We start from the raw sequence: 24,423 nt of genomic DNA, 5'->3' as shown, positions 1-24,423 counted from the left end.
GGCCTTGCAAGTCACGGAGTGGAGTGGGGTGGAAGAAGCTGGGCAGACCTAGATGGTTAAACAAGGACGCATTCATTCACTAAATATTTACTGAGCACCTACTATGGGCTCGACGCCTCTCCGGGTGCTGGGGATACAGTGGTTATTTTGGATCTGCTTCCTTGGAAACAGATTCTGAGTGGGAGATTTGAGTCTGGGAGGTTTACTGGAGTTTGCCCCTGGGACTGTCACCTGGGGAGGGTGGACGCCAGCGTTGAGCAGAGGGAAGAGTTGAACTGCCAGATAGCTCAGCGGAGATCTCAAACTGTCCCAAGGTCCCAAATTGAGGTAAGGGGCATGGCCTTTATGCCCCATATCTTCTAGACTGGAGAGGGCACTTGGTCAAGGAACCTCCTTTGCCCTAGGCGATTCCCAAAGAGCACCCACAGCCAAGAGCAGGCAGCACAGCCTTCCCAGGAGCCGGGTCCTTCATTTTATTGCCTTCTGCCCCAGAAGGAAACAGTGTTGGGGCAAGAATGGCTAAACCATAAATGGCTTTCAGTGCCCTTTGTTTCATCTCCTCCTATTACTGACCATTTTTCACTCCCACCTTTATGAGTCATTCATTTAGTGACATTTGTTGAATGCAATCTCTGGGTCAGGCTCTTGGTATGCCGGGTGCTTCAGCTACAGATTTACAAGAAAGTGCTTGCTGTCTCTGGGGGAGATGGACGAGTAAACGCATGGTTAAATTGGGGTGAAATGGAGCAAAGTAGAGAGAGTGATTAATTTTGTTTTGGGGGTGAATGCTGGGAGGGCTTCAGAGAAGAGGTGTCACTCTAGTTGGATCATGAAGGATGTTTATGGATTTTCCAGAAGTATGGGATGTGGAGAGGGTGCCAGGCAGAAGGCACAGCAGGTGCTGAGGCCCAGAAGTGGCACCAAGGGCTTCTGAGGGTGTGACCAGGAGTGGGCAGATTCCTGGCAGTTGGCTTAGGCTTTGGAGCCATGTCAGGTTTGTGCGACTGCCGTGTGGATCAAGTAGGACTATGCTTATGAAAGTGCTCTGTCAGCTGCAGATATGAGAGTGGTAGTTAGGTATTGAGACAGAGTGAGTTCAAATGACAGAGAAGGCAGTTTTGGGTTTATTGCTGGGGAGAAAAGCACAGAAACAGTAGGTGCTGCTAACCAGGAGCCCACAACCACCTGTGATGGGTCTCAGCGTCACCGGTGACCTGGATCCTATCCCCTCCTGCACATTCAAGGACTTGACTTCTATGAATCATTCCTTTTCTCCTGTACCGTCGGTTTGTCCCTCTCTATAAGCTCATTTTCATCCTGCTTATCAGCATGCTGTAGTATCTTCTATTAACAAACAAGCACATCCTTCCTTGAGAGCACCTCACTTTCCAAATACTACCACCCCATTTCCATGCTTTCTTTAAGTTAAAAACTTTCTTTTCTCTCATCCTTCCACAATGACCAGCCCTTCTTTTACTTCCCCCCCACCAGTATGTAGACTTTGTGGCAGGGTTTTTGTCTGCTTTGTTCACTGATAAATCTGCATTGCCCAGAACAGTGACTGACATAGTAAGTGCTCAATAAATAGTGAACAAATGAATGATTTCTCCCTTGAACCCACTCCAGGCACTTTTGTGTCTGCCACACCTCTGAAGTGACTCTTGTCAAGGTTATTGATGGCATCCTTGTCTGCAAAATGGTCAGCTCTCAGTCCTCATTGGACTTGACCTGCCAGTGCCACTTAACAACATTGAGCAGTCCCGCTTTCTTGAAAACTTTCTTCACTCGTCTTCCAGAACTGTACTTTTCTGGATTCCCTCTCACCTCACTGCAGGATTCTTCTCAGTCCCTTTTGCTAGATCCTTTTCCTCCTCTCAGCCTAAAATGTTGGTGTGTTCCAAATCTCCCACCATTATTTTTGTAATACCCACTCCTTTACCAGTTCAACGGTTCAAAATGCCATCTGTACACGATGATTTTCACATTTATATTTCCAACCCCATCCTCATCCCTTTTCTCTAGAATGTAAGTTTCATGAGGACACTGTCTTGTTTGTGACTGTGATTTCAGGGCCCAGAGCACAGAAAAGAGGTGATATCTAGTAGGTGCTTTCCTGAGCAAAAGACAGCACACCTGCCCTGAAAGACCAGTCCACCTTGTCACCCTTCCTTGGTAGACCTGAAACACGTGGTGGGTTTCCAAATAGACTGGAAGTCTTTCGGGAGTAATGATGTTCACTCCTTTAATGATTGCCAATGTTTTTGTTTTTTACTTTTTTTTAATTAATTTTTAAATTTTTAAAAAATTTATCAACAAACACAAACATTCTTAATGTATGATCATTCCATTCTACATATATAATCAGTAATTCACAATATCATTACATAGTTGCATATTCAGAATTTTTGCATCAATTTGCATCAATTCAGAAAAAGAAATAAAGACAACAGAAAAAAATTCATACATACCATACCCCTTACTGCTCCCTTTCATTGATCACTAGCATTTCAATCTACTAAATTTATTTTAACATTTGTTCTCCCTATTATTTATTTTTATTCCATACGATTTACTCGTCTGTTGATAAGGTAGATAAAAGGAACATCAGAGCATCGGACACGAGGTTTTCACAATCACACAGTTGATTGCCAATGTTTTGAATAAAAATATTAACTCCATATAAAAGAATTTTAAAAGATCCGAGTACTTATGCTGTGTAAAGCAAAATGATCAGAATTGAAATTCAGGGAATTCAGTTTTATAATTTTAAAAAGGGGGAAGGCAAACCTTGGTATGAGTGTTGCCTTAATTAACCAGGTTATGTCTAGCCTTTGTCTACTTGATAATTGGCTCTATAATAGGGAGAATGGATTCTGTATTCTTAAGCGCCTACTGTATGCCATATACTGTTCTAGGTGTTGGGGCAGTGAGCAAGACAGATAAGGTCTGCTGTCATGGAACTTACACTCATTGGAGATGATTGGCAAACATAGGAAAAAATAAATGAAATTTACTCTGCATTATATTGCAGGATGTGAAGGAAGTAAAGGTAGTAATTTTATGGACAGTGGTGGGCCAGGCATATGCTGCTTTCAATCGAGTGGTCAGGGAGGGCCTCTCTGAGGAGGTGACCATTGAGCCGAGGCTGGGATGATGAGAAGGAGCCAGCCACGCAGAGAGCTTGGGGAAGGGCATTCCAGCAAAGGCAGAGGCTCAGAGCACTGGCCAAGCAAAAGAAGGAAACCAGAGGCTGGGGAGGATAGAGAACAAGGGGGAGGATGGTGGAGAGTGAGGTCAGAGAGAAGACAGGGACCAGATTTTGTAGGGTATCCACAGAATTTTAAATCAGGATAATACGTGATTTTATTCTAGGGGCAAAGCAGAGCCACTGAAGAATTTTAAATAAGGATAAGATGTGGTTTGGTTCATGTTTTAAAAGCTCTCTCTAACTTGAGAAAAGACTTTAGGGGGGCGGAAAAGAAAACAGGGTGATGGGTTAGGAGGCGATTTCAGAAGTCCAACAGAGCTGATGGTGATTGGCAGTAGCATGGTGGCAGTAGAGATGGAGAGAAGTGATCAGACTTTGAGGTGTGTTTCGGAAGTAGAATCAACAGGCCAATTATAATATGTTTAAAGCTGGGCTGTTGGGTATGGTAGCCACCGGCCACTGTTCCTGTTTAAATTTAATTGTAATAAAAATTCAGTTCCTCAGTCACACTAGTCACATTCTGAGCGCTCAGCAGCCACATGTGGTTACTGGCAGTTATGTATCGGGCAGTATAGGTATAGGACATTTCCGTCATCACAGAAAATTCTATGAAATGGTGCTGTAAGGCATCTAGCACAGTGGCCCACACCTTTTAGGAGTTGAGTAAATGGTAGATATTAAGTATATTTGTTATCATGAGTTTTTTTCACATATTTTTCAAATGAGTGTATCAATTATTTATTAAATGCTTCTGCTGCCCTAGCTTTATTAAAGCAAAATCACGTACTGCCTGTGTTCTCATATCTCTTTGCTCTTCAGATGCACGATTTGTTCTATAGTTGTTTGCGTACCCCCTCTGTTCTTGGGGTAGGTGGGAGTGGGGAGCAAGGGGCATAAACGAATGTTATCATCAGAAGAGAGCCCGGTTCCCAGCAGGATGAACCCTGTAGAGGTTCAGAGGAACCTGGTATTGAAGGGCTCTGAATCCCAAACAGAAAAGGAGGTGATCCTAGTGGGGATGAGGGTCATGGCAAGAAAAATGTGTTTGAACTTGGCCTGAGGACAGCCGGCCAGACAGAACCTTGTCCTGAGCCATGGCCCCTACAACATCCCAGTTGACAAAGCACCCTCCCACGTGCTATCGCCCCATCTTACCGAGGAACCTGGGGAGAGTGCAGGGCCTGGCTGGAGCGCTCAGTGACCTGGCGGAGCCGGCAGCCAGACCAGTTGCTGGTCTCCTGAGACACCCTACCGCCCTCAGGGCTGAAGCTTTTCTCTGCAGGTTGCTGACCTGGAACTGGCCAGCTCCATCTCAAAGAATCCACTTCCCTTCCCATCTACATTGCTATTTTTTTTTCTTTTCTTTTTTGGAGGGTGGGGGTGGTGCATGGTCCAGGAATCAAACCCAGCTCTTCCGCATGGAAGGCAAGCATTCTACCACTGAACCACCTGTGAACCCCCGTCTCTGCTTTTGTGGCACAGGCCCCTTACTGATCAGGCTGTGTTCGGTGCTTGTAGACCTACCAGGATGGAGGGGCATGCTGAAATGGAGTTGCTGAGGACACTGAAAGGGCCCACCACGGGAGAGGTCAGCGTGCACCTGATGGCCAGAGAGAGCCCAGGTGCGGGCCCACACCTGCCGGCTACTACCTTCATCATCCCAGGTGGGCCACGCTGGGGGTCTGGGGAGCTTCCCTGCCCCTGCGCAGGTGTGGGTCCCTGGGGAGGAGATGACTTTTCCCCTGCCCAGTCACACATGGCAGGATTGGGACAGGGCCACCAGGCTCTCCCCTGTGTCGTGTCTGTCCGTGTATCTGTTCGCAGCCAGCTCGGCCACCCTCGGCCTGCCCAGCGGTGCCCTGGATGTGTCATGCTTCCCCCGGGAGCCAATCCATGTGGGCGCCCCGGAGCGGGCGGCCGGCAGCGACCGGGCCTTGGCCACCGTGCTGCCGCACCTAAGCACTGGGCCGGCGGCCAGCTCCAGCGCCGGCACCGTGCGGCTCCTGGAGTGGACCGAGGCCGCGGCCCCGCCTCCTGGGAGCGGCCTGCGGGTCAGTGTCTGCGGGGACAGGCGGGGCCTGATGCTGAAACGAGGGGCCCCGGGGGTGGGGCTCGGAGGGAGGGTCTCCCGGGGCGTGGCTTGGGGTGCGGCCGGAGGAAAGTAGTCTGGGGTGGGCACCCCAGGGGCTTTGGGACCGTGGTTGGGAGTGAGGCTGCGGGGCCCTGGGGGCGTGGCGGGGGCGGGGCGGGACGGGATCCGAGCCGACTCGGAGGTGGGTCCGCGCCCTTCCCCCTCCAGTTCCGGATAAGCGAGTACGCGCCGCTGAACATGGTGGGAGCGGAGCAGCCGCCCAGCCCGCAGCTGCGGCGGGAAGGCGGGGCCGGAGACGAAGATGGCGAGGCTGGGGCGGGAGGTGGCGACGCGGGCACCCAGCAGCCGGGTAGGCGCGCCCTCCGGGGCCGGGAGCTGGGCCCGCGCCGGGGGTGGGGGGCGGGGCCCGAGGGGCGGGGCCTGCAGGTGAGCCCCGGGGGGTGGTCCTGACCCACGGCGCTGGGCGGGGCCCGCCATGGAGCCTGAGGAGGTGGGACCCGGGCCGTGGGCCTGAGCGGGGCTGCGACGGTGTGGGAGGCCTGAAGTCCCCGGGGCCCCCCCAGCCGACCTCCCCCAGGACCCTCCAGAGGATCCCTTGCAAGACCCCCCAGAGGATGACGCCGCGTGTCAGTGCCACGCGTGCGGGCCCCAGCGAGGCGCTGGCCCGGGGCTCGGCTCCTCCAAGGATGGCTGCCCCCAGCTCTTCGAGGAGCGGTAAGGGGCGGGGGTTGCAGCCCCATTTGCGCACCCCTCATCCTTCCGAAGCCCCATTCTTGTTCCGGGACTTAGCAGTGGGGTGGGGTGGCACAGGGCGGGTGGTTCTTTCCCTCAGAGTGCCCTCCCTCAGGTCAGTCATAGTGGAGAACTCAAGCTGTGCTGGCACCTCCGAGCTGCTCAAACCTATGAAGAAGCGAAAGCGCAGGGAGTACCAGAGTCCCTCGGAGGAGGAGTCAGAGCCTGAGTCCATGGTAAGAACAGGGCAGTGGGGAGGGAAGGGGGAAGCTAGAAGCTGTGCCTCAGTTCCCAGTGACCACCCACCCCATCAGTCCAGGTCCCTCAAGAGAAGACGCACGCAGTGATGCCCTCATCACATCCCAGGGTCCCGTCCTGAGTCAGGTCCTGTAGCCAGCTGCAGGGAAATGAATAAATCACTCCCCTGCTTTTTAGGGGCTCCCACCTCAATCTAGTATCAGAGCTAAGACACCTTGGCATGAACTGCACCCAGGGAGATGTGTGGGCAGGTGTGAAAGTCCATCACCACAGCCCGTAAGCTTGGCCCGGAGGTTGGGGAGCACAGGATTCCAACTGCAGAAAGGGTGGAGACAGAACCCAAAGGTTCCTTCCATGGGTCAGGTAAAACCAGCACAGGGGTTGTTTTCAAGTCTTCAGTTCCACCTGAGAATGAGGAGGACTTCAGGCTGGCTGGGTACATAAGACGTGGGTACTCATATGAGTATGTGCCTGGGCACTAGGAGAATGTCTCCTGGAGCTGTGTTCCTGCCAATGGCCTAGGAGAAATTCCACCCATTTGGGACAGAATTTTATGTGCCTAGAGAACCAAGCAGGGACCAAAGTCAGAGCTGGGGCTTAACCCCAGCCCGCGAGGACAGGAAGCTGGGATCAGGCTTGCCTTCTACAGGAGAAGCAAGAAGAAGGAAAGGATCCAGAGGGACAACCCACTGCTAGCACCCCGGAGAGTGAGGAATGGAGCAGCAGCCTGCCTGGTATGGTGGCCTGTGTGTATATATTCTTGTGAGGTGTGTATATACCAAAGATGTGAGCCTGGGAGTGTGGGTATTGATTGTGATGGTGTGTTGTGCCTGTATAGGTGAGCCCAGATTAGCATCTGTGTGAGAGAGACAGTGTTTTTGGTTTGTGCATTAGGATGTGTGTGTTCTTGGAGTTATATCATGTGTTTGTGTATCATCTGTTACCCAGTTGTGAGTTGTGAGGTCTGGCTCCATAACTGAAGACTGGAGCAGCCTTAACTAGCACTACGTGTCATTGTTCCCCTTTCATGGTGTGGGTAAGCCTGCATTGGACATTGATCTGACTTTCCTATTTGGGTTCTCTTCTGACTCTTTGATTCTAATCAAAATGGAATGGATTGCCTACCATGCTGGATACCCAAGTTTGATTCCTGGAGCCCGCCTATGCCAAAAAAAAAAAAATTGGAATGGAGGTCATAATCAGCTCTGGCCCTCCAGCCTTCTCCATTGCCATCTCCGCATTCCCATGTGTCCACTGTCAACTGAAGCTAAGCAGCATTTATCACACTTGTAATGGCCTGGATATTATTAATTATTTGTTTAGTCCGTCTTCCTCCCCAAAGACTTAAACCATAAACAGGGAAGCACAATCTATTATCATTGTATCCCTGGTACTTCGCACAGAGCCTGACATGGAGTAGATGCTCAGCAGATGTCTCAGTAGGTGAATGGATGAGTTGTATGTTGGTGGTTCCTCTTACACCATGGTCCAGCTGTGTGAGACACTGTCTTTGCTGTGCTAAGGGATCCAGAAGGATGAGGTCAGTTCTTAGGATATCATCCTGCCTGCATGGATCTAACTGGAGGACCTCAGAACTTTACAGTACCTCTGACAACCTCTGCCAGTCATGGCAGTCAAGCCAAATTTTCACTGTTGACTTTCTCCCAAGCTGTCACATCAGAAACCAAGGGCTTTACCCGTTATTGGTCTGTAGCCTTTTAAGATATAGACAGAGGAAGGGGACACTGTTCTACTAGTATTGGCTCAACTGCTTTGTCTTATTTAGGAAAGCACATTCTTTTAGTTGGGTCCTGTTGACCAGCACAAGTTATTTGATTTCTTCTACTTACCATCTCAAGTGTGAACATTTTTGTAGCATTGATTTCTGGGCTTTTTCCCTCTTTACCTTTTCCCACTCTTAGTCCCACCCCTACCCTCCCAAAGGAAGAAAAGCTGTCAGTGGACAGACAATTACATGGGTCTTCGACCAGAGATATTTGGGGTTCAGGGTAGAAGAGTGGGGTTGCTCGAGTTCCCTGCGTCTATGGAGAATGTGCTTTATCTGCTCTCTATTTGGCAGTTTAATGGCCAGCTATCAGATTCGTGTTTTGCAGACCTGTTGTATCTGGTCCTCATGGAGTTTTCAATAGTTTAACATTGGAAACATGTACTTCTGGGTGCTTTTTCTTCTTTCTTGGGATCTCTGCCTCTGATGGAAATCTGCAAAAAATACTCTGCAAGGCAGTGTGTTTTTGTTTGTTTGTTTGTTTTTTAGAGTAAGCAGGTAGAAAATAATATTGAGAACACATGGGTGAGGACATGCAGGCACTCTTGCAAAGACAGAGGTGAGAAAAGTGAGAGGCCTGAGGCAGTGTCCTTTGATGAGTGAAGTCCTCCTGTTTCATCCTTTAGCTGATGTCAGGTAACTCATACGTCTTCTCAGGCCGTCTTATATACGTCCTCCACCTTTGTACATGAACGATCATTTGCTAACACACCAATGTGTCTATTTATTTATAGCTATTCTGATTCTCTCTTTAAAACTTTTTTTTATTAGAGCAGTTCTAGGTTTACAGAAACTGTCTGATACTGTCATGTCATCTCTCATTCTGCCTCCATCCTGATCAAGTATGGGTAGTGGCACTTGTTATATTCAGGACCAACTTGTTATAGCCTTTTCAGATTCACAACAGTCCTAGAAATATCCTGTTCTATTTCCTTAAAGTTACCTTAGAAATACATTTTCCCAGTTTAATTGAGTTATCTGTCTTCTTATTTCTTTATATGTTCTAGATACAAGTCCTTCGTCAAGTATTGCAAATGTTTTATCACAATCTGTGGCTTACCTTTTGTTTTCTTTTTTTATTTAAGAAAACAAACAATACACTTAGAATCACCAACAATGGATATCTTAGTTAGCTTAATCATAGGCATATTTAAATAAAGTATCCATAGAATCATTGTAAAACCTGTGTTTGTACGGTGAGTTTCATATACCAATTTAAAATTAAGGCAACAAGGAAAAAATCTACATATTCAAATAGCAAAGTTCTTAAATTTTTAGATTAAACACTAACTTAGATACCATTTAATCAGCTGTCAAAACGAAATGTTCTTAAAATATCAAGTAGAAAGTTCTTACAGATATCTGCATTGCTAAAGTAATGACCTAGTTGTTAAATATTTTCCCAATTTCAGGGAAATATGAAGATACACATATTTTTACAGTTAACATATGGGAATCTTAACCACCTAACATGGGTATCTAAGTTAACTTATCCATAGGCATATTAAAAAAAAACTAAATAATCATCATAAAGCCTATTTGTACAATGTTTCATAAGCCAATTTAAAATTAAAGAAGGAAAAAATCTGTATACCTTTTGTTTTCTAAGTGAAGTTTTTGAAGAACAGGAAGTTTTAATTTTTATTGTATCCGCTTATCAGTATTTATGGTTAGTGCCTTACATAAATATTTTTATAAGACATAGACTTTATATTGAAATGTAAGGAAGTGAGGAAAAAACTCATATATGAGTGATTCAGTCCAACAGTATAAAGTACATAGATCAATATGCCTCTTACAGTAAGGTCTTCCTAACCGAGGTCCATGGATCTAAACTCACAGGCAAATTTCTGTGAATTGTTCATTTTTCTAGGGAGATGGTCCATGGCCATGATTAGAGTTTCAAAAACGTCCATTAGTACTTCCTAGAAACCATGATGGCAGTTTTAATGGCTATCACTGGGTAAATAATAGATCATAGCATATGGAGCCCAACTTCTTCAGTTTGGGATCCCAGGGTGTGAATCATTGTGAGTCAATGTTAAATGCAAATACAAGGTTCTTGATTAAACTTTGTGCATGTTAAAATGAGCTGATATGAATAGACAAATACTCAGAAACATCTGTGGCAAATTTGAAATGAGAAGCCAGCACACCAGCGTGCCTGATAATTGCTTGTAATCAATCGTTTTGGAACCTTGGCATTCTGTTCTTTTCTTTACAATTTCTGTCTCTCCTTGTAGTGACAGGTCTGAGCTAGAAACCTTAATTTGTGAAGTATCTATGTTGAAATGACCGAAGCTGTGCTGAAGGAGCTCTCTGAGGAAGTGAGCAGAACGAGACAAGAAGGGTAGAAAGTACTGTCTTCGTATTTGGGGGTCTACCATCAAGGAGCAGGGTAGAAGAAGGAGAAGAAACCTGTAATGGAAGCAGAGAGTACAGCAAGAACAACATTTTTAGGATAGAATGGGTGGTTATTGGTTCTTGGAGATTAAGAGGGCTGAGGAATGAGGAAAGGTCATTGGATTTTGACACTGGTGACTCAAGAGAGCAGTTTGACTACTGTGTAGTGGTAGGATGAACCTGGATGATTAGGAAGGGTTTTATTTGTCAAAAGAAAATAAAGTTGTTCATAATCTCCTCTTATCTGTTTAATGTCTGCAGGATATGCAGCAATATCTGTTTTTTTTTTACTTTCTCTTGCTATTATGTGTGCTTTCTCTCTATTTTGCCAGAGGCTTGTTAATTTTGCCTTTTTAAAAAATTTCCTTCCGCTTTTTGTGCATGTGTATTTTGCTTTTCTCTTTCTAATTATTGAGACCAATGCTTAGCTCATTAATTTTCAGCCATTCAAGTGTATTCGTTTATGGCTGTTACTTCCCTCTTAAATCCCTCTCTTGGCTGCATCCCACAGTTTTGATATGTAGTATTTCCATTATTGGTCTTTATTTTTACAAACTCTAAGTGCCTACTGTGTGCCAGGCACTGTGCTGGATGCTAAGAGTTCATGGTAATTAACAGCAGCTTTGAAGGAGCTCATGGTCTAATTGCAGAGATAAATATTCAAGCAGGTCATTAAGAAAGTAATAGTTTTGGTGGGCCGCGGTGGCTCAGCGGGCAAAGTGCTTGCCTGCTATGCCGGAGGACCTCGGTTCGATTCCCGGCCCCAGCCCATGTAACAAAAACAAAAAAACAAAATACAATAAAACAAGAAAATCTTTAAAGATGTTTCCCTTTCTTCCTTCCTTCCTTCCTTCTATCCTTCCTTCCTTCTCTCTGTCTTTCCTTTAAAAAAAAAAAAAAAAAAAAAAAGAAAGTAATAGTTTAAAAAGTGTTGTGTTTGAAGTATGTAGATACAAATGACTCTTGCAGCATCAACTGCCTCATGGAGTCAGGGAAGCTTTCATGAGATGAATGACTCTTCCTCCTTCCTCCTTCCCTCCATTCCTTCATCCATCCTTTTACTCTTTCGTTTGACAGACATTGGTTGAGTATCTATTCTGTGTAAAGCCCTGTGCTGAGTGCCAGATGATAGCTACGTCTTGAAGGGTGAGAAAAACTGGTCCGGAGGATGGGACAAGGTGAGGGTAGAATCTTTGAGGCAGGGGTTCAGTGTGTGCAAAGGCTCGGAGGCACGGGGCATGGAAGTGCATGATGAAGCTCGAGTGATAGGGTCTGCTGTTTCACAGGGCTTAATGTGCTGTTGGAAGGTGATTGGATTTGTGGGGGGTGTTTTGGTTGAAAATAAGAAGTCATTGTGCAGCCTAAAGCAAAGAAACATTTTAGATATATTCTGACAGCAGGATAAGTCTGAGAGAGATGAATTGAGGTCCTTCGATCACAAGGCCGACCATATGATAAGGTCAGTTTATACCAATTAACAACTTACATGAATAATTGAAAGAGTAATATACCAGATTTTTAAGCTCTTTAGAGCAAGGATAATATTTTCCTGACTTTCATATTTCACATAGCACCTGTTTCAGTGCTTGGCAAATCTATCCTCTCCCTCCCGTAGTAGACAGTAGGATTATTAGGAAAACGATTATTTCTCTTATGTTAAATAAAGCACAATATCTAACATGCACTTGGCACAAAATAACATTCAATACATATTTTGGGGGGAAATGAAAAAAGTAACATTGACTTAAAGGAGTACTGACCTGTGAAAATTAAATTTAACTCAACGTTTGGGTTCTTGTATTTTATCGTTAAAATAACTATAAACAAAAGATGAATTCAGATTTTTTAAATAAAAAGATACTGATACTCTAAAGTTGAAATATTGAATCAGGTTAAATTTTCCCTATTCCATCTATCTTAGTTTGCCAGGGCTGCTATGACAAGTACCACACAATGGGTTGGCTTAAATAATAAGCATTTATTGGCTCACATTTTCTGAGACTAGAAGTCCAAAATCAAAATGCCAGCAAGGCTGTGCTTTCTCCCAGGAATCTGTGGTATACTGGTTGCTGGCTTGCTGTACTCCTTGGGGTTCCTTGGTTTGCCTCTTTGCCTCCAGGCACACGATGCTCTCTTTCCTCTTCCATCTGCTCTTCTGGGTTCTGCCAACTTCTGGCTCCTGGCTCCTGTGTGTCCTTCTCTGACTCCTGGCCTTTATAAGGCCTCTAGTGAATTAAGATCCACCCTGATTCATTTGGGCCACATCTTAACTAAAAATAACGTCTTCAGAAGGTCCTGTTTATGGTTCCCATCCACAGGAAAGGGGATTAATATTAAGAGCATGCCTTTTGTTGGGGTACATGATTCAACCTACCATACCATCCTAATGAATTTGAGCAAAAAATGGGTATATGGGTTAGAAGAGCTTTCCTATAGTCAATTCCAGCTCCGAAGTTCATTTGGATAATTGAGGAGGAAATGGTATGTAAGCACATGCTGGCCCATTGACTGACTGGCCCAAAAGATTTTTAAGGATAATGAATATAAGTAAAGGAAACTTTCCATGGCAACCAGCCTAATGATGGTCTTCAATGATCCCCACCTCCCAATAGTCACACCTTTGTGTAGTTCCCCCACCCTCATATTGTACCAGAGTTGGTCTGTGTGACCAATGATAAACAGCAGAAGTGATGGTATGTCATTTCTAAGATTAGGTTATAAAAGACCTTGAAGATTCTGTCTTGGGAACTTTTCCTCTCTCCTTCTCTCAGATCATTTGCCCTGGGGATAGCAAGCTGCAATGTCATGAGCAGCCTTAAAAAAAAAAAGTGGTTCTTGGACTAGGTTCAATGCAAGAAGGACAGTGGGCCTGGAGAGAAGGAGATGGATTTAAGAGATACTTTTGAGTTGAAATCTGCAGGACTCGGTGACTATAGGATCCTGGCGAGTGAAAAAAGAGGAGTAAAGCATCACTTCCCAAGTTCTTGGTTTGTACGACTGAATAGATGGTGGTGCCGTTGACTATCATAGAGAATTCTGAAAGGGAAACAGGCTTGGCAAAGAAGTTATAAGTTTGGTTTTGGGCACACTGAGCATCTGGCTTAAGGAAACAGAAATAAGCAAAAGAGCATTTCTAGAAGTCAAGAGAGGAAACAGTACCGTGGCCAGCCTATATCGTGTCTTTGTACAAATTGTTAAAAGGTTCCTCTTAGTAGCAGACCAGTAGTAAAAGGCAGCCTTTCTTCATAGCAGACTCAGGCACATGGCTTAGCAAGGAGTCTAGGCTAGAGTTTAGCCTCCATTCACCCCCTTGACTGGGTATCTGTGTGCAGTACAGGAATTCCACAACCACACATAGGAGCCTTGGGACTTATTTGAGCTTGGGGACATGCCTTAAGGCTCAGCCCGATGTTCACCATGGAAAGGCTGCAGAAAACTGGAGGCTGAGGGCTTGATCAGGGAGAGAATCCAGTCATTACTAAAACAGGGGTCAGGCCTCTCTCCAGTAAAGTACATTTAATCTGTTTTCTCACCTGTGAAAGGTGTTGCTGCAAGCCCCACCTGTGACCTCAGGGCATTGTGAGATTAAAGAAGACCATGTATATGAAGTCACTGAAATGTCTCTGAATCCGCGTGGCACCAGGCATAGCACATAATGAGAGTAGTGTATAGTGGTAAGCTAAAAAGGCTGTACACTTGCTATACATTATGACAAGTGAGAATGATCAGGATATTCGTGTCCCGGGAAGGGAAGTGGCAGGGTGAGGGAGTGGGAGGGTAAGAGATGACAGGTGACGAGAGCGCTGATCAGAGGTCTCTACTGTGGCAGAGGGTCTTAGCGCTTGGCCATACAGCAGTATGGCTGATGGGAGGTGAATTCAGAGTTGACGAGATACCTGAGATGAGAAATCTGGCAAGTAGTCAGCTTCTTAGCTTATGCTGTGGTTTGGGAAGGGTGAATCAAAAAAAAAAGAAAAAAGATTTTATATATATATATATATATATCATCCAGGGAGAAGGAAATGGGTTTGATGAAGGACTTGATAGTAGCAGTGGATTGGAGAAAGTAAATAGGGATTACACAGGACAATGCAGCATTCCAGTAGCAAGAAACAGGAAGACGGTAAGAATCCTGGCATCCTGAAGCCCTCTCTCTTCCCTGCTCAGTGAGTTTGGATAAAGATTAAGTGGGAGAAGTGGAGAGTTTCTTTAGGGAAGATGGTAAGTGATTGTTCTAAGGGACAATCCAGGTTTCACTCAGGATGAGTGAGGATGGTCCTTCTGCTGGGAAGAGATGTGTCATAGGTTGATGTATCAGTGTCTGCCTCTGAGAGATCTGATGGCTGGGGTGATCAGTTGATGAAGAAAACACTTCCTTTGGCCCAACTGGGAGAGGTGGTTAGGATCTCAAGATTCCATCCAATGGCACGTGCTCCTAGCCGCTTAGGTTCCAACTAAGGCAAAAAAGTTCTAAGTGACGAGCCATTCCAAGTCTGAAAGATCCAGAACAGTGGCCAAGTGAGCCAGAGCAAGACAACCAGCATCCGAGTCAGGCAGACCCAGTGGAGACCTCGGGGTGAGGATTAACACAGGTCCAGCACTTTGAATTTCATAAGGGTCTTTTATACACACTTAATCCTTAGAGAACCGTGTGTGGGAGGTGAAATTATCTGTATTTCATAGATGGCAGAATTAAGACACAGAAGTATCTAGAAGAAGCTGGAGCTATTTATCCAAAGGATATGAAGTGATTCTTGTTAGCTGTTACCTCTTTCAATTGTCTAGTGTTGTGTTGACCTCAGTTGAAGGAAGCTCATGCTGACCTGGTCAAAACCTCACCCAGTAGCCAACTAATCCAGCTTTTAAAGAGTCTTTCTCATCTGTGTTTTAGGCTAGAGTGCCAATTCAGCCTAAATGAGGCCCCGGCAGGGGAGTTCATCTCTCCAGCCCTAGGACAGCGAGACTGCCATGTGTGGACTGGACCTGGCCAGCGTAGCCTGCTGATAGTGGGTGTCTGTGAATGTGTGTTTGTGTGTGCAGATGGCATATGTCCGAGAGGGCTGTAGAATCAGTTTGCTTACTCTGTGGGCCCCCAAGCACACATCGTTTGTGTCTCTGTGTGCACCTATATGTGTTCAAGGGAAAAAAAATTGAAAAAAGAGGATTTAATATTTTGTTATATCCCCTTTCTCCATTTCTTCCTCTTTCTATGTTTTCCCTCTCATTTCTCTTTTTCCTTTTTTCTTCCTGTGTGCTTAGGTGGCATTGTTATTGAGTGTCTTTGCTAAGAATGTGTCACTCAGTTTTGTCCTGTATTACTTGTCTGAGGATTGAGAGCAGGGTCCCCCTGCGGCTGAGACTTTGTAACCTCAGAGCATACCAAGCAGTAGTTAGTTGCTCTATAATCAAGGGACTTCAGCTGAAGTGGCCTGAGGTGGGGGTGGAATGGAAAGAAGTTGGTGGGGCCTCAGGTCTGAGCCCCCTGTGTCTGGCACCATTGTGGCTGGTTGATGCCAGGCGGGCACCAGGTGTCTACAGATCAAGGCTGGCTGTAGAGGTTAGGCTCAGGCTCAGTCAGGGAAACTGAGGAAAGCAGTACATCTGGAGCAGCCCGGGGTCAGTCTGTCTGTCTCCTCTCCATAGTATCAGGCGAGAAGAAGGAAAGCTGGTCGTGGGAGTCCTACCTAGAGGAGCAGAAGGCCATCACTGCCCCGGTCAGCCTCTTCCAGGACGTGAGTTGGGCAGTTTCCACCTAGGAAGAGCCTGTCTTCCCAGCCCAGAGACTCAGCACCAAACTCAGGCCTTGTGGTGGTGTTTTTTTTAATTTTGAGTTCTGGCATCCCTCGGTAGAGTGGCAGAATGGAGGGGGAGAGACTGGTGAGGGGCCTAGAGTAGAAAAGGGCACACTGTTGGGGGCTCCGGGGGTGGGAAGGAACAGGGAGGTGGAACCCAGGCTCGCCCCTAATACTGGCCTGTGCTTTTTTGAATTCTTTACACTGATCTTTCCATGACTTGGGTGAAAGGGGATCTTAAGTCTAGCCCTCACTCAGCCCATGAAATATTTCAAGGGATCTGGGAGCTATTCTACCCCTGCCTGGATTCCTGCCCTAAAGATTCCCAAATAAGCTGCCCCTTTGGCAGTACCAGGCAGATGGGGCCTAAAGGCAGCTCCTCCTCCCCAAGCTCATTAGGCGAGGGTAAGCCTGGATGGAACCTGGGTCCTCTCCAATCTGTGCGTTGACAGTACCAGGCAGTCACTCATAACAAGAATGGCTTCAAACTGGGCATGAAGCTGGAAGGCATTGACCCTCAGCACCCGTCCATGTACTTCATCCTCACCGTGGCCGAGGTGAGCTAGGCCGGGCACCACCGTCTGTGGCTGTCTCTCAGGGCAGATTGATGGAGCCTGCCGGGGGCGTGGAGGGTCTGGCCTGAGACACCGGGGACACTGCCCTGCCCTCAGAAAGCACACAGGCTGCTAGGGGACAGTGCTGGGACTACACGGGAGGTCAAAAGAAAAACCCACCAAAAAACCAGATGAAGTGTTATGGGGTGGTGATATTACTGAATGCGTTGGGGGTGGATGGAAGGGGAAAGAATTTGAGGGGGAAGGGAGTCGGCATGAGTCAAACCAGGTCTTTGCCCTCTCTGAGCTCATAGTTGTGTAGGGATCCCCAGACAAACACGCTGATGGCTTACTGCAGGGATTGTGATAGGCGTGAACAGGGAGGCACAGGAAAAGAGTGGTCAGTTCTGCCTGAGGGGGCAGGAAAAGCTTCATAGAAGGGCCTCCTTTGTTGAGTCTTGAGAAATGAGCTGGGAATGAGTAAGCCATTCTGAGCTGAAGAAGCAAAGTGAGCAAAGGTTCTGGGGCATGGAACAGGCTGCCACATTTGAGGAGCTGCCATTAGCTCAGTGAGGCTAAAACAGTGTGTCTGTGGGGTGCAGTAAGAGAAGGGAGCAGAAGGAAAGTCATCAGGGTCCCTGAGCAGGCCTGAGCCTTGGTAGATGCCCCTGGGTTCTGTCTAGGGCAAGAAAGGGCAGGGAGACGTCCTAGAGAGTCCACCTATCTGAGTACATGAACTGCTGGGCTCTGTCCTTACTGTCGGACAGGAGAGTGTTGGACAAAGCTCAGCTCAGGAAATCTTGGGAATGAAGAAAGGTAGGAGTGGGGAGCCTGCTGGCATTAGAGCCCCTGAGTCCACAGGCTTAGCCAGGAGAGGTGAGGGCCGAGGAGTGGGATGTCTGCTGGCATTGGAGTCCCTGTGATTCCCCCTCACCGGGCCAGGTGTGTGGCTACCGCCTGCGTCTGCACTTTGATGGGTATTCTGAATGCCACGACTTCTGGATCAATGCCAACTCCCCTGACATTCACCCTGCTGGCTGGTTCGAGAAGACAGGGCACAAGCTGCAGCCCCCCAAAGGTAAGTCCCAGCTGGCGTTGGTCGTGGTGAGGCAATAAGTCCTCCTCCACCAGAGTTCATGCCCTGTCCCATCTTCCCCTTGGTTCCCCTCCTTCCAGCCTGAGTTTCTGACCCTGCTTCACTTTCCAAAGCTGGCCTGCTTTTCCTTGCATCCTGATATAACTCTGTCCTGGGGCCAAATTGGTCACAAGCCATAGGCTTTGCTTTGGCCTTGCCTTTTCATTGTCCACCCACTGTGTCCTGCTTTGGCAGGGGGTCCCTGGGCAGGTTCTTGATGGGTGTGGGGTCCTCAGGGCTGCCTGATTGTGCTGCTTCGGTGGGGGGTGCCCTTGCTGCGGCCCAGCCTCTGCACAGTGCTCTGTTTGCCCCCGCCCCCCCCCCCCCGAGGGGCCTAGGTTACAAGGAGGAAGAGTTCAACTGGAGCCAGTACCTGCGCAGCACAAGAGCTCAAGCTGCCCCCAAGCACCTGTTTGCGAGCCAGAGCCACGTGAGTGTCCTGAGTGAGAGTATCCACCAGCCCCTGGGACAGTCCCCGCAGCCGGCTCAGGGATCTGACCCATCAGAAGAGAGCTCAGCTCTCGGTGCTCTCAGCTTTGTTACATGCTCACACAAATGGGAACATGGCTGGGGGGTCGAAGAAGGGAAGGACTTTCCCCAGTGCCCTCCCTCCTTCCTTACTGCAGAAATCCACTCCTCAGCACGTCCCCTCAGAGCCCCTGGCCCACTCCCTCATGCCAGACCCCGAGATGGTCACGTGTCCTCCCTTTCTGCTGTTCTTTGGTGTAAGGTCAAAGCCTTTATCCTGGGAGCTCTTTTCTCTTTCCTTTTGACCAACATTGAGTCTCTCCCATTCATTCCCCATACCTCAGCTCTTGTCTTTTTCTCTGGTCAGAGCAGCTGGCAGCTTTATGCAGCAGTTAAAGTATCTCACATAATTCTAAGCAAAAGAACTAAGAGAAATGGAGAACCCCACCACAAATGTTAACATTTCGAAGACCCAGAGTCCCCTCAGGCCAGGGTCTCTGAACTCCATCATGCTGTTGAACCTGGGGCAGTTACTCTCACCAGTCCAGCCTCAGAAACCATCCCTGCATCACCAAGTGGCCGCAGGGTCCCACGTGCTGTTGTGACAAGGAATCCAGACTTTTATGGATAAGTCACACTGTTTACATCCTGGCCCCACCACTGCCTAGCTGTATGGTTCTGGACAGGTTATCTACCTTCTGAAATGGGGGCGATCATACCTATCCCACAGGGTTTTGTAAAGACCCAGTGAGGCAGTGTCTTTTGCTCATGTCTGGTACCTGGCAGGGGCCCAGTTAGTCCTGGCCCCTCCCTCCTCCCTGAAGCACATGGCAGCCCTCTCCTGCCCCACCTGCTCTCCTTTGGCCTAGCCGCCATAGCCCACACGAGGCCAAGCTTGTCTGGATAGAGGGCCCTTATGCTCAGCCTGCCACATTCTTTGGGTAAATTCACAGCCTCCTGTCAGTCACTTATCTTCTTCCACAAGTGAGGTTTTCTCTACCTGTACCTGGTAGCCAGATGTTCCTGAGTGGCTCAGGGCTAGGGGTTATGGTCCTGCCCAGGAGGGACCCTCTTCTCTCAGCTGATTCCTCCCCCCCTCTCCCCTACCCACTATCCATTACATCTAGAGAACCTACTTCTTCCTACGCCGGGGGGCTCTTGGCTAGCACCAGCTGGCCTGGGCCCAGCCATGGCAGCCCGTCTTCTTGCCCGCAGAGTCCCCCACCCCTGGGCTTCCAGGTGGGCATGAAGCTGGAGGCTGTTGACCGCATGAACCCATCCCTCGTCTGCGTGGCCAGTGTGACTGACGTGGTGGACAGCCGCTTCCTGGTGCACTTTGACAACTGGGATGATACTTACGACTACTGGTAGTGGGAGGGCCCCGTCTTGGTCTGGGGGTGAGGGTGTGGCAGGAGGCCAGGGCCAGCAACTTTCAAACCTCAGCCACCGTGGCCTTGGCCTAGTCTTCATATTCAGATCGTGCCCACAGAGGTGGGGAGTTAAGGAGCTGGGGGGCTAGGGAGGTGGTGATAGTGCATCAGATAATGTGGACTTGATGCATGCCATAAGAAATACACCTCAATATTCAAGTTTCATCTAAACATACTAAGGTGAAGGTGAAAATCATGGGATTCAAGATTTCCCCTTAGACATTGCAGAAGTGTCAGAATTTTCAGTTGATGTTGTAGTTTTTGATTTTCCCATCTGCTGTCTCAGTCTAACTCAGTAGGAGTAAGGAGAAGGGTGAGCCCTGAAGCCATGCCAGCATGGGATGGCAGGTCCGGGGCCTCAGAGTTCCACTTGGGACACTGGACACTAAGGCATTCTTGGGTTTCAGGTGTGATCCCAGCAGCCCCTACATCCACCCTGTGGGCTGGTGCCAGAAGCAAGGAAAGCCCCTCACCCCTCCACAAGGTGACCTGCAGCCCGAGCACACTCCCTTTCCCAGGCCTGTTCCCACCACCCCTCTCCCCTGATCTCTCACCCATACTTCATACCTGGGTCTTTACAGTTAAGGTAAGGGGACAGATAAATTCTGGAGTCTCAGCTTTTTTGCTTCGGCGTTGAGAACTCCTTAGATTTTAGGAGAGCCTGAACCTTGTTAAACCCTGACCCTATGGAGGTTTAAGGGAAGAACGTTCGATGACCACCTCAGCAAGGGGACAGGGAGTCTGAAGCTAAGAAAGGTGTGTCCTTCCCTTCCCAGGAATATTATACCAGCTCAATACAAAAAAGGCTCAGATGGGGCAGGGCTGGAGTGGGAGCCACAGGCAAGAAGGAGAATACGAGCCAGGATTCCCAGACAGCCTGTGAGCTGTGGGGATGGCGAAGCTGCTTGTTTGCGACTAGTGCCTGTCCGCCCCAGGAGCCTTGTGCAAGGAGCTGGCCGTGGTGATTGCGGGTGGGGTGGGGAGGGGGGACTCCATCCACCTTTGCCCCTTCCTTGTCCCGGTCTTTCTTGGGTGCAGCTCTTCCCCAGGAGCTCCTGGGTGGCTAGACATAGTTCTCATCCTCTCCTCTAGACTATCCAGACCCCGATACCTTCTGTTGGGAGAAGTATCTGGAAGAAACCGGCACGTCTCCTGTGCCCACTTGGGCCTTCAAGGTGGTACGTTTGCTCTCCCTGCCCCCCAGGGCTGAGCTCAGGAAGACATGGAACATGCAGGCAAACCACGATGAGGTCCTGTGTTCTCCCTTTGCACAGGCGGCAATTTCCCCAGGCACAGCGCTTGGGCTCCCCTCTCGGGGCCTTGGCCCTGCTTAGCTCGTCTTGGCCTGAAGGCTGCTGTCTTCCACAGCGACTCCCCCACAGCTTCCTGGTAAACATGAAGCTGGAGGCTGTGGACCGCAGGAACCCAGCCCTGATTCGCGTGGCCAGCGTGGAGGATGTGGAGGACCACCGAATAAAGGTGGCCCGGGACTCGGGGCATGGACAGACTGGTTGGGCAGGAAGCCTGTAGACGGGTTAGAGGTCAAGAGCAAGGCATGAGGTGGCATAAAGGAGGCTCTGCATTGTGGGGAAGAGAGCTATAGCCTGGAGGCCAGAGATCTTGGTTCTAGTTCCAGCCTCATCTCTAAACTGCCTTTGTGGATTTGGGATAGCATTTTCCTTCCCTGAGCCTTAACCTTCGCATCTGTAAAATGGGCATAATAATCCTTGTTCTACCCACGGATTGATGGGAATTGCCAGTGAGTTAGTGAGTGAAGCCTTTAGAAAATGTGATAGCCAAGGGGGATTATTGTGGGGCTGGCCCCTTGGTTCTTCCAATCCAGGATCTTGCTTCTGACAGGCCCCAGGGATGGGGAGAGCCTCCTGGAGCCGGGAGGACCTCCTGCCTGAGCTGGGCTCTTATGAGGAACGCCTGACCTCCAAGGGCCTTTCTTCCCCAGCTCCACTTTGATGGCTGGAGCCATGCCTATGACTTCTGGATTGACTCTGACCACCCAGACATCCACCCTGCAGGCTGGTGCTCCAAAACAGGACATCCCCTGCAGCCTCCTCTCCGTATGTACTGCAGGGACCTCTGACCTTCTTCCCCAGGTCTCATTCCTGTCCCCCTGAAAGCTCCCCTCCTCTAGCTTCCCAGAGGGGGCTGTTAGTCACAATCCCCAGGTCTGACACACAGCTCTGGTGCTCCGCAGTGAGCCCTGGGATACCCCGTCCTCCCCACCCCAGAAATCTCTGTTACAGAAGCATTGTTTCTGGCTCCCCTCGTTTTAGGGGTTTGAGCTGTGAAAGGGTCAGCTCATTGGGAGAATATGCTTAGGAGGTAGTTATATACCCTGGGAGTTCTCTAAGCATCTAGCAGAGCCAGCCTGAGCATGAATTTGTGCTTTCAAAGGAGATGCTGGCTTCCTTAAAATTCTAGTCCTCTATATAGGCAGGGATTAGGGTTCAGGTCACTGCTCTGCTCAACCCCAGTTCTCACCCTGCAGACTTCCCTGTTGCACATTTGTCTCATTTGGGGTGCTGATCCTTCTCTAATGTTCTCTTCCAAGCATGGACAGAGCCTAAAAAGGGTTATTAAATTCTTGAGGATGAAACAGGGAAACAAACAAAGAGTATAGCATGAATCTGCCTGATGTGGCCTCTAAGGTACACCTGTGCCCATTTCAGCTTTCGGTCAATTTTTTCCCTGAGGAGTCGCCTTTCAAAACATTCTCCTTGCAGCAAAATATTTGAGAGCCAAGCCGTTATTCCCAAAAAGAGGCAGATATCCAGTAGCAGGAGATGGTGTCACAGTCTGGCTCAGGGTCCCTATACCTGGGCAACTCATTCCTGGTGTTAATTTTTCCCAACCTCTGCTCCCAACCTTTAGGACCCTATGCTGATCTGTTTTCTCCCTGCCCCCCCAGGGCCCAGAGAACCCAGTTTTGCTTCCCCTGGGGGCTGTCCCCCTCTCGGCTATAAGACCCTGCCGCACTCGAGGACCTCCAAGTACAGCTTTCACCACCGGTGAGTGAAAGATCTCTACTAAGAGACCCTCATACACTGTTCAGAAAGAGTCTGTTTTGTGCCTACTGTGATTACCAGGACTTCTCTGAACGATCAGAGTTCACCAAGCCCCTCCAGGGCTAGGGAGGGCTCTGTGGGGACAAGTGGATGCAGCCCAACTTATGCCTTCTTTTTCCCCAGGAAGTGCCCCACTCCTGGTTGTGATGGCTCTGGCCATGTTACAGGCAAGTTTACAGCTCACCATTGCCTCTCAGGCTGCCCACTGGCTGAGAGGAACCAGAGCCGGCTGAAAGCAGAGCTGTCCGACACGGAGGCCCCAACCCGCAAGAGGAGCCTCTCAGGCTTCTCCCCAAGGAAGAAGCCTCGCCATCACGGCCGGTGCGGAGAGCAGGGGGTCAGGGCCTGGGATTCCCCGGATTCGGGCCAGTGACTGATTCCCTGCCCCCGACTTGGTCCCTCTCTCCAGGATCGGACGCCCTCCAAAGTACCGGAAGATGCCGCAGGAGGATTTCCATAGTGAGTCCCCAGTTATCTGCTCACATGTCCTCTACAGGGTTCACAGGGTGTTCAGTAATTGATGGGAAGAGTGACCTGAGCTGCCCATAGGAAGGGAGGCACTTCTTCGTTTGAGAAATTTGGGGACCATAGAGCAGTGGCAAGAGCATGGGATAGGCCTTGTGTGAGTTGGGCTCCAGCCCCATTGCCCCAAGGCCTTGTGTTGAGTGTGTGGGAAGTTGCGGGGCCCCTCTGGGCTCCTGGGTGTCCACCCTGAAGCGGGATGATGCCTCCAGCTTTGCTTGCCTCTGACTCTGGGCTTCCTGAGAAGGAGGCTGTGCTGTCACTTCCTAACTCTGTCACTTAGCATATCCAAGCCTCAGTTTCCTCATTTGAAATCATGGATAATACCTGCTTTTCAGATGTCAGCTACCTGAAATAATAGTGGTTGCCATGCACCTCCTCCAGGCCAGGTACTTTATGTGTACTGTTTCTGAGTCTCACAAACATCCAGGAATGTGGATGTTTTTATCTCCAACTTCCTGACAAGACTGTGAAGCTCAGGATGAAGTCATTTGCCCAAGGTCATTCACCTCACATGGGGTCGAGCTGGGATCTCAGCTCGGGTCTGACTTCTGCTGTGCGCTGCTGGCACAGACCTGAGATGCTGTTGGGACGCTGGGAATCTTGCTTCAGTTGAATTGAGTACACATTGTTTTACGGCGAGAAGAAACCTTGAGAAATCATCTGGTACATTGCACAGTTCCTGGGCAAAACCCAAGCTATTTCATTTCCTCTTTGGGAACAGTCTCTGTGTTACCTGGGCAGGATATAGTTTAGTGACTAAAAGACCAGTTCTAAAGGCAGACTACCTTTTACAGGCTGTGAGACACTGTGGGGTGACTCACCTCCCTGTGCCTCAGTCTACCTATCTGTTAAACCGGGGTAGTAATGGCACCTCCCTCAGGAGGTGGGGTGACGCTTAACCGAGTTAATCTATGGGAAATGCTTAGTGCAGCTCACTTGGCCCGTGCTCTCTTGCTG

At 48.7% G+C, this 24,423-nt stretch overlaps 1 protein-coding gene across 5 annotated transcripts in view; it reads left to right on the top strand.

Annotated features, from left to right (window-relative positions):
• The window catches only part of L3MBTL1 (L3MBTL histone methyl-lysine binding protein 1), a 39,376-nt gene that overhangs the window by 827 nt on the left and 14,126 nt on the right, over positions 1–24,423 (top strand). For 3 of the 5 annotated variants that reach the window (XM_077168182.1, XM_077168187.1, XM_077168179.1), the window contains exons 2-19: positions 4,727–4,872; positions 5,033–5,259; positions 5,508–5,649; positions 5,864–6,014; positions 6,148–6,268; positions 6,940–7,024; positions 16,123–16,211; positions 16,724–16,828; positions 17,768–17,903; positions 18,299–18,390; positions 19,644–19,795; positions 20,635–20,819; positions 20,951–21,036; positions 21,227–21,337; positions 21,819–21,933; positions 22,785–22,884; positions 23,065–23,262; positions 23,351–23,400. In XM_077168182.1, the coding sequence (XP_077024297.1) occupies positions 4,737–4,872; positions 5,033–5,259; positions 5,508–5,649; positions 5,864–6,014; positions 6,148–6,268; positions 6,940–7,024; positions 16,123–16,211; positions 16,724–16,828; positions 17,768–17,903; positions 18,299–18,390; positions 19,644–19,795; positions 20,635–20,819; positions 20,951–21,036; positions 21,227–21,337; positions 21,819–21,933; positions 22,785–22,884; positions 23,065–23,262; positions 23,351–23,400 (2,281 nt within the window). In that variant the 5' untranslated portion in view covers positions 4,727–4,736. Of the gene's footprint in view, positions 1–4,726; positions 4,873–5,032; positions 5,260–5,507; positions 5,650–5,863; positions 6,015–6,147; positions 6,269–6,939; positions 7,025–16,122; positions 16,212–16,723; positions 16,829–17,767; positions 17,904–18,298; positions 18,391–19,643; positions 19,796–20,265; positions 20,343–20,634; positions 20,820–20,950; positions 21,037–21,226; positions 21,338–21,818; positions 21,934–22,784; positions 22,885–23,064; positions 23,263–23,350; positions 23,401–24,423 lie in introns of all 5 variants that reach the window. The other 2 variants (XM_077168191.1, XM_077168185.1) reach the window with 1 other exon arrangement.

This window comes from Tamandua tetradactyla, chromosome 1 (assembly GCF_023851605.1).
Source record: "Tamandua tetradactyla isolate mTamTet1 chromosome 1, mTamTet1.pri, whole genome shotgun sequence".
NCBI lineage: Eukaryota > Metazoa > Chordata > Mammalia > Pilosa > Myrmecophagidae > Tamandua > Tamandua tetradactyla.
This window is presented reverse-complemented; position numbering and strand designations above follow the sequence as displayed.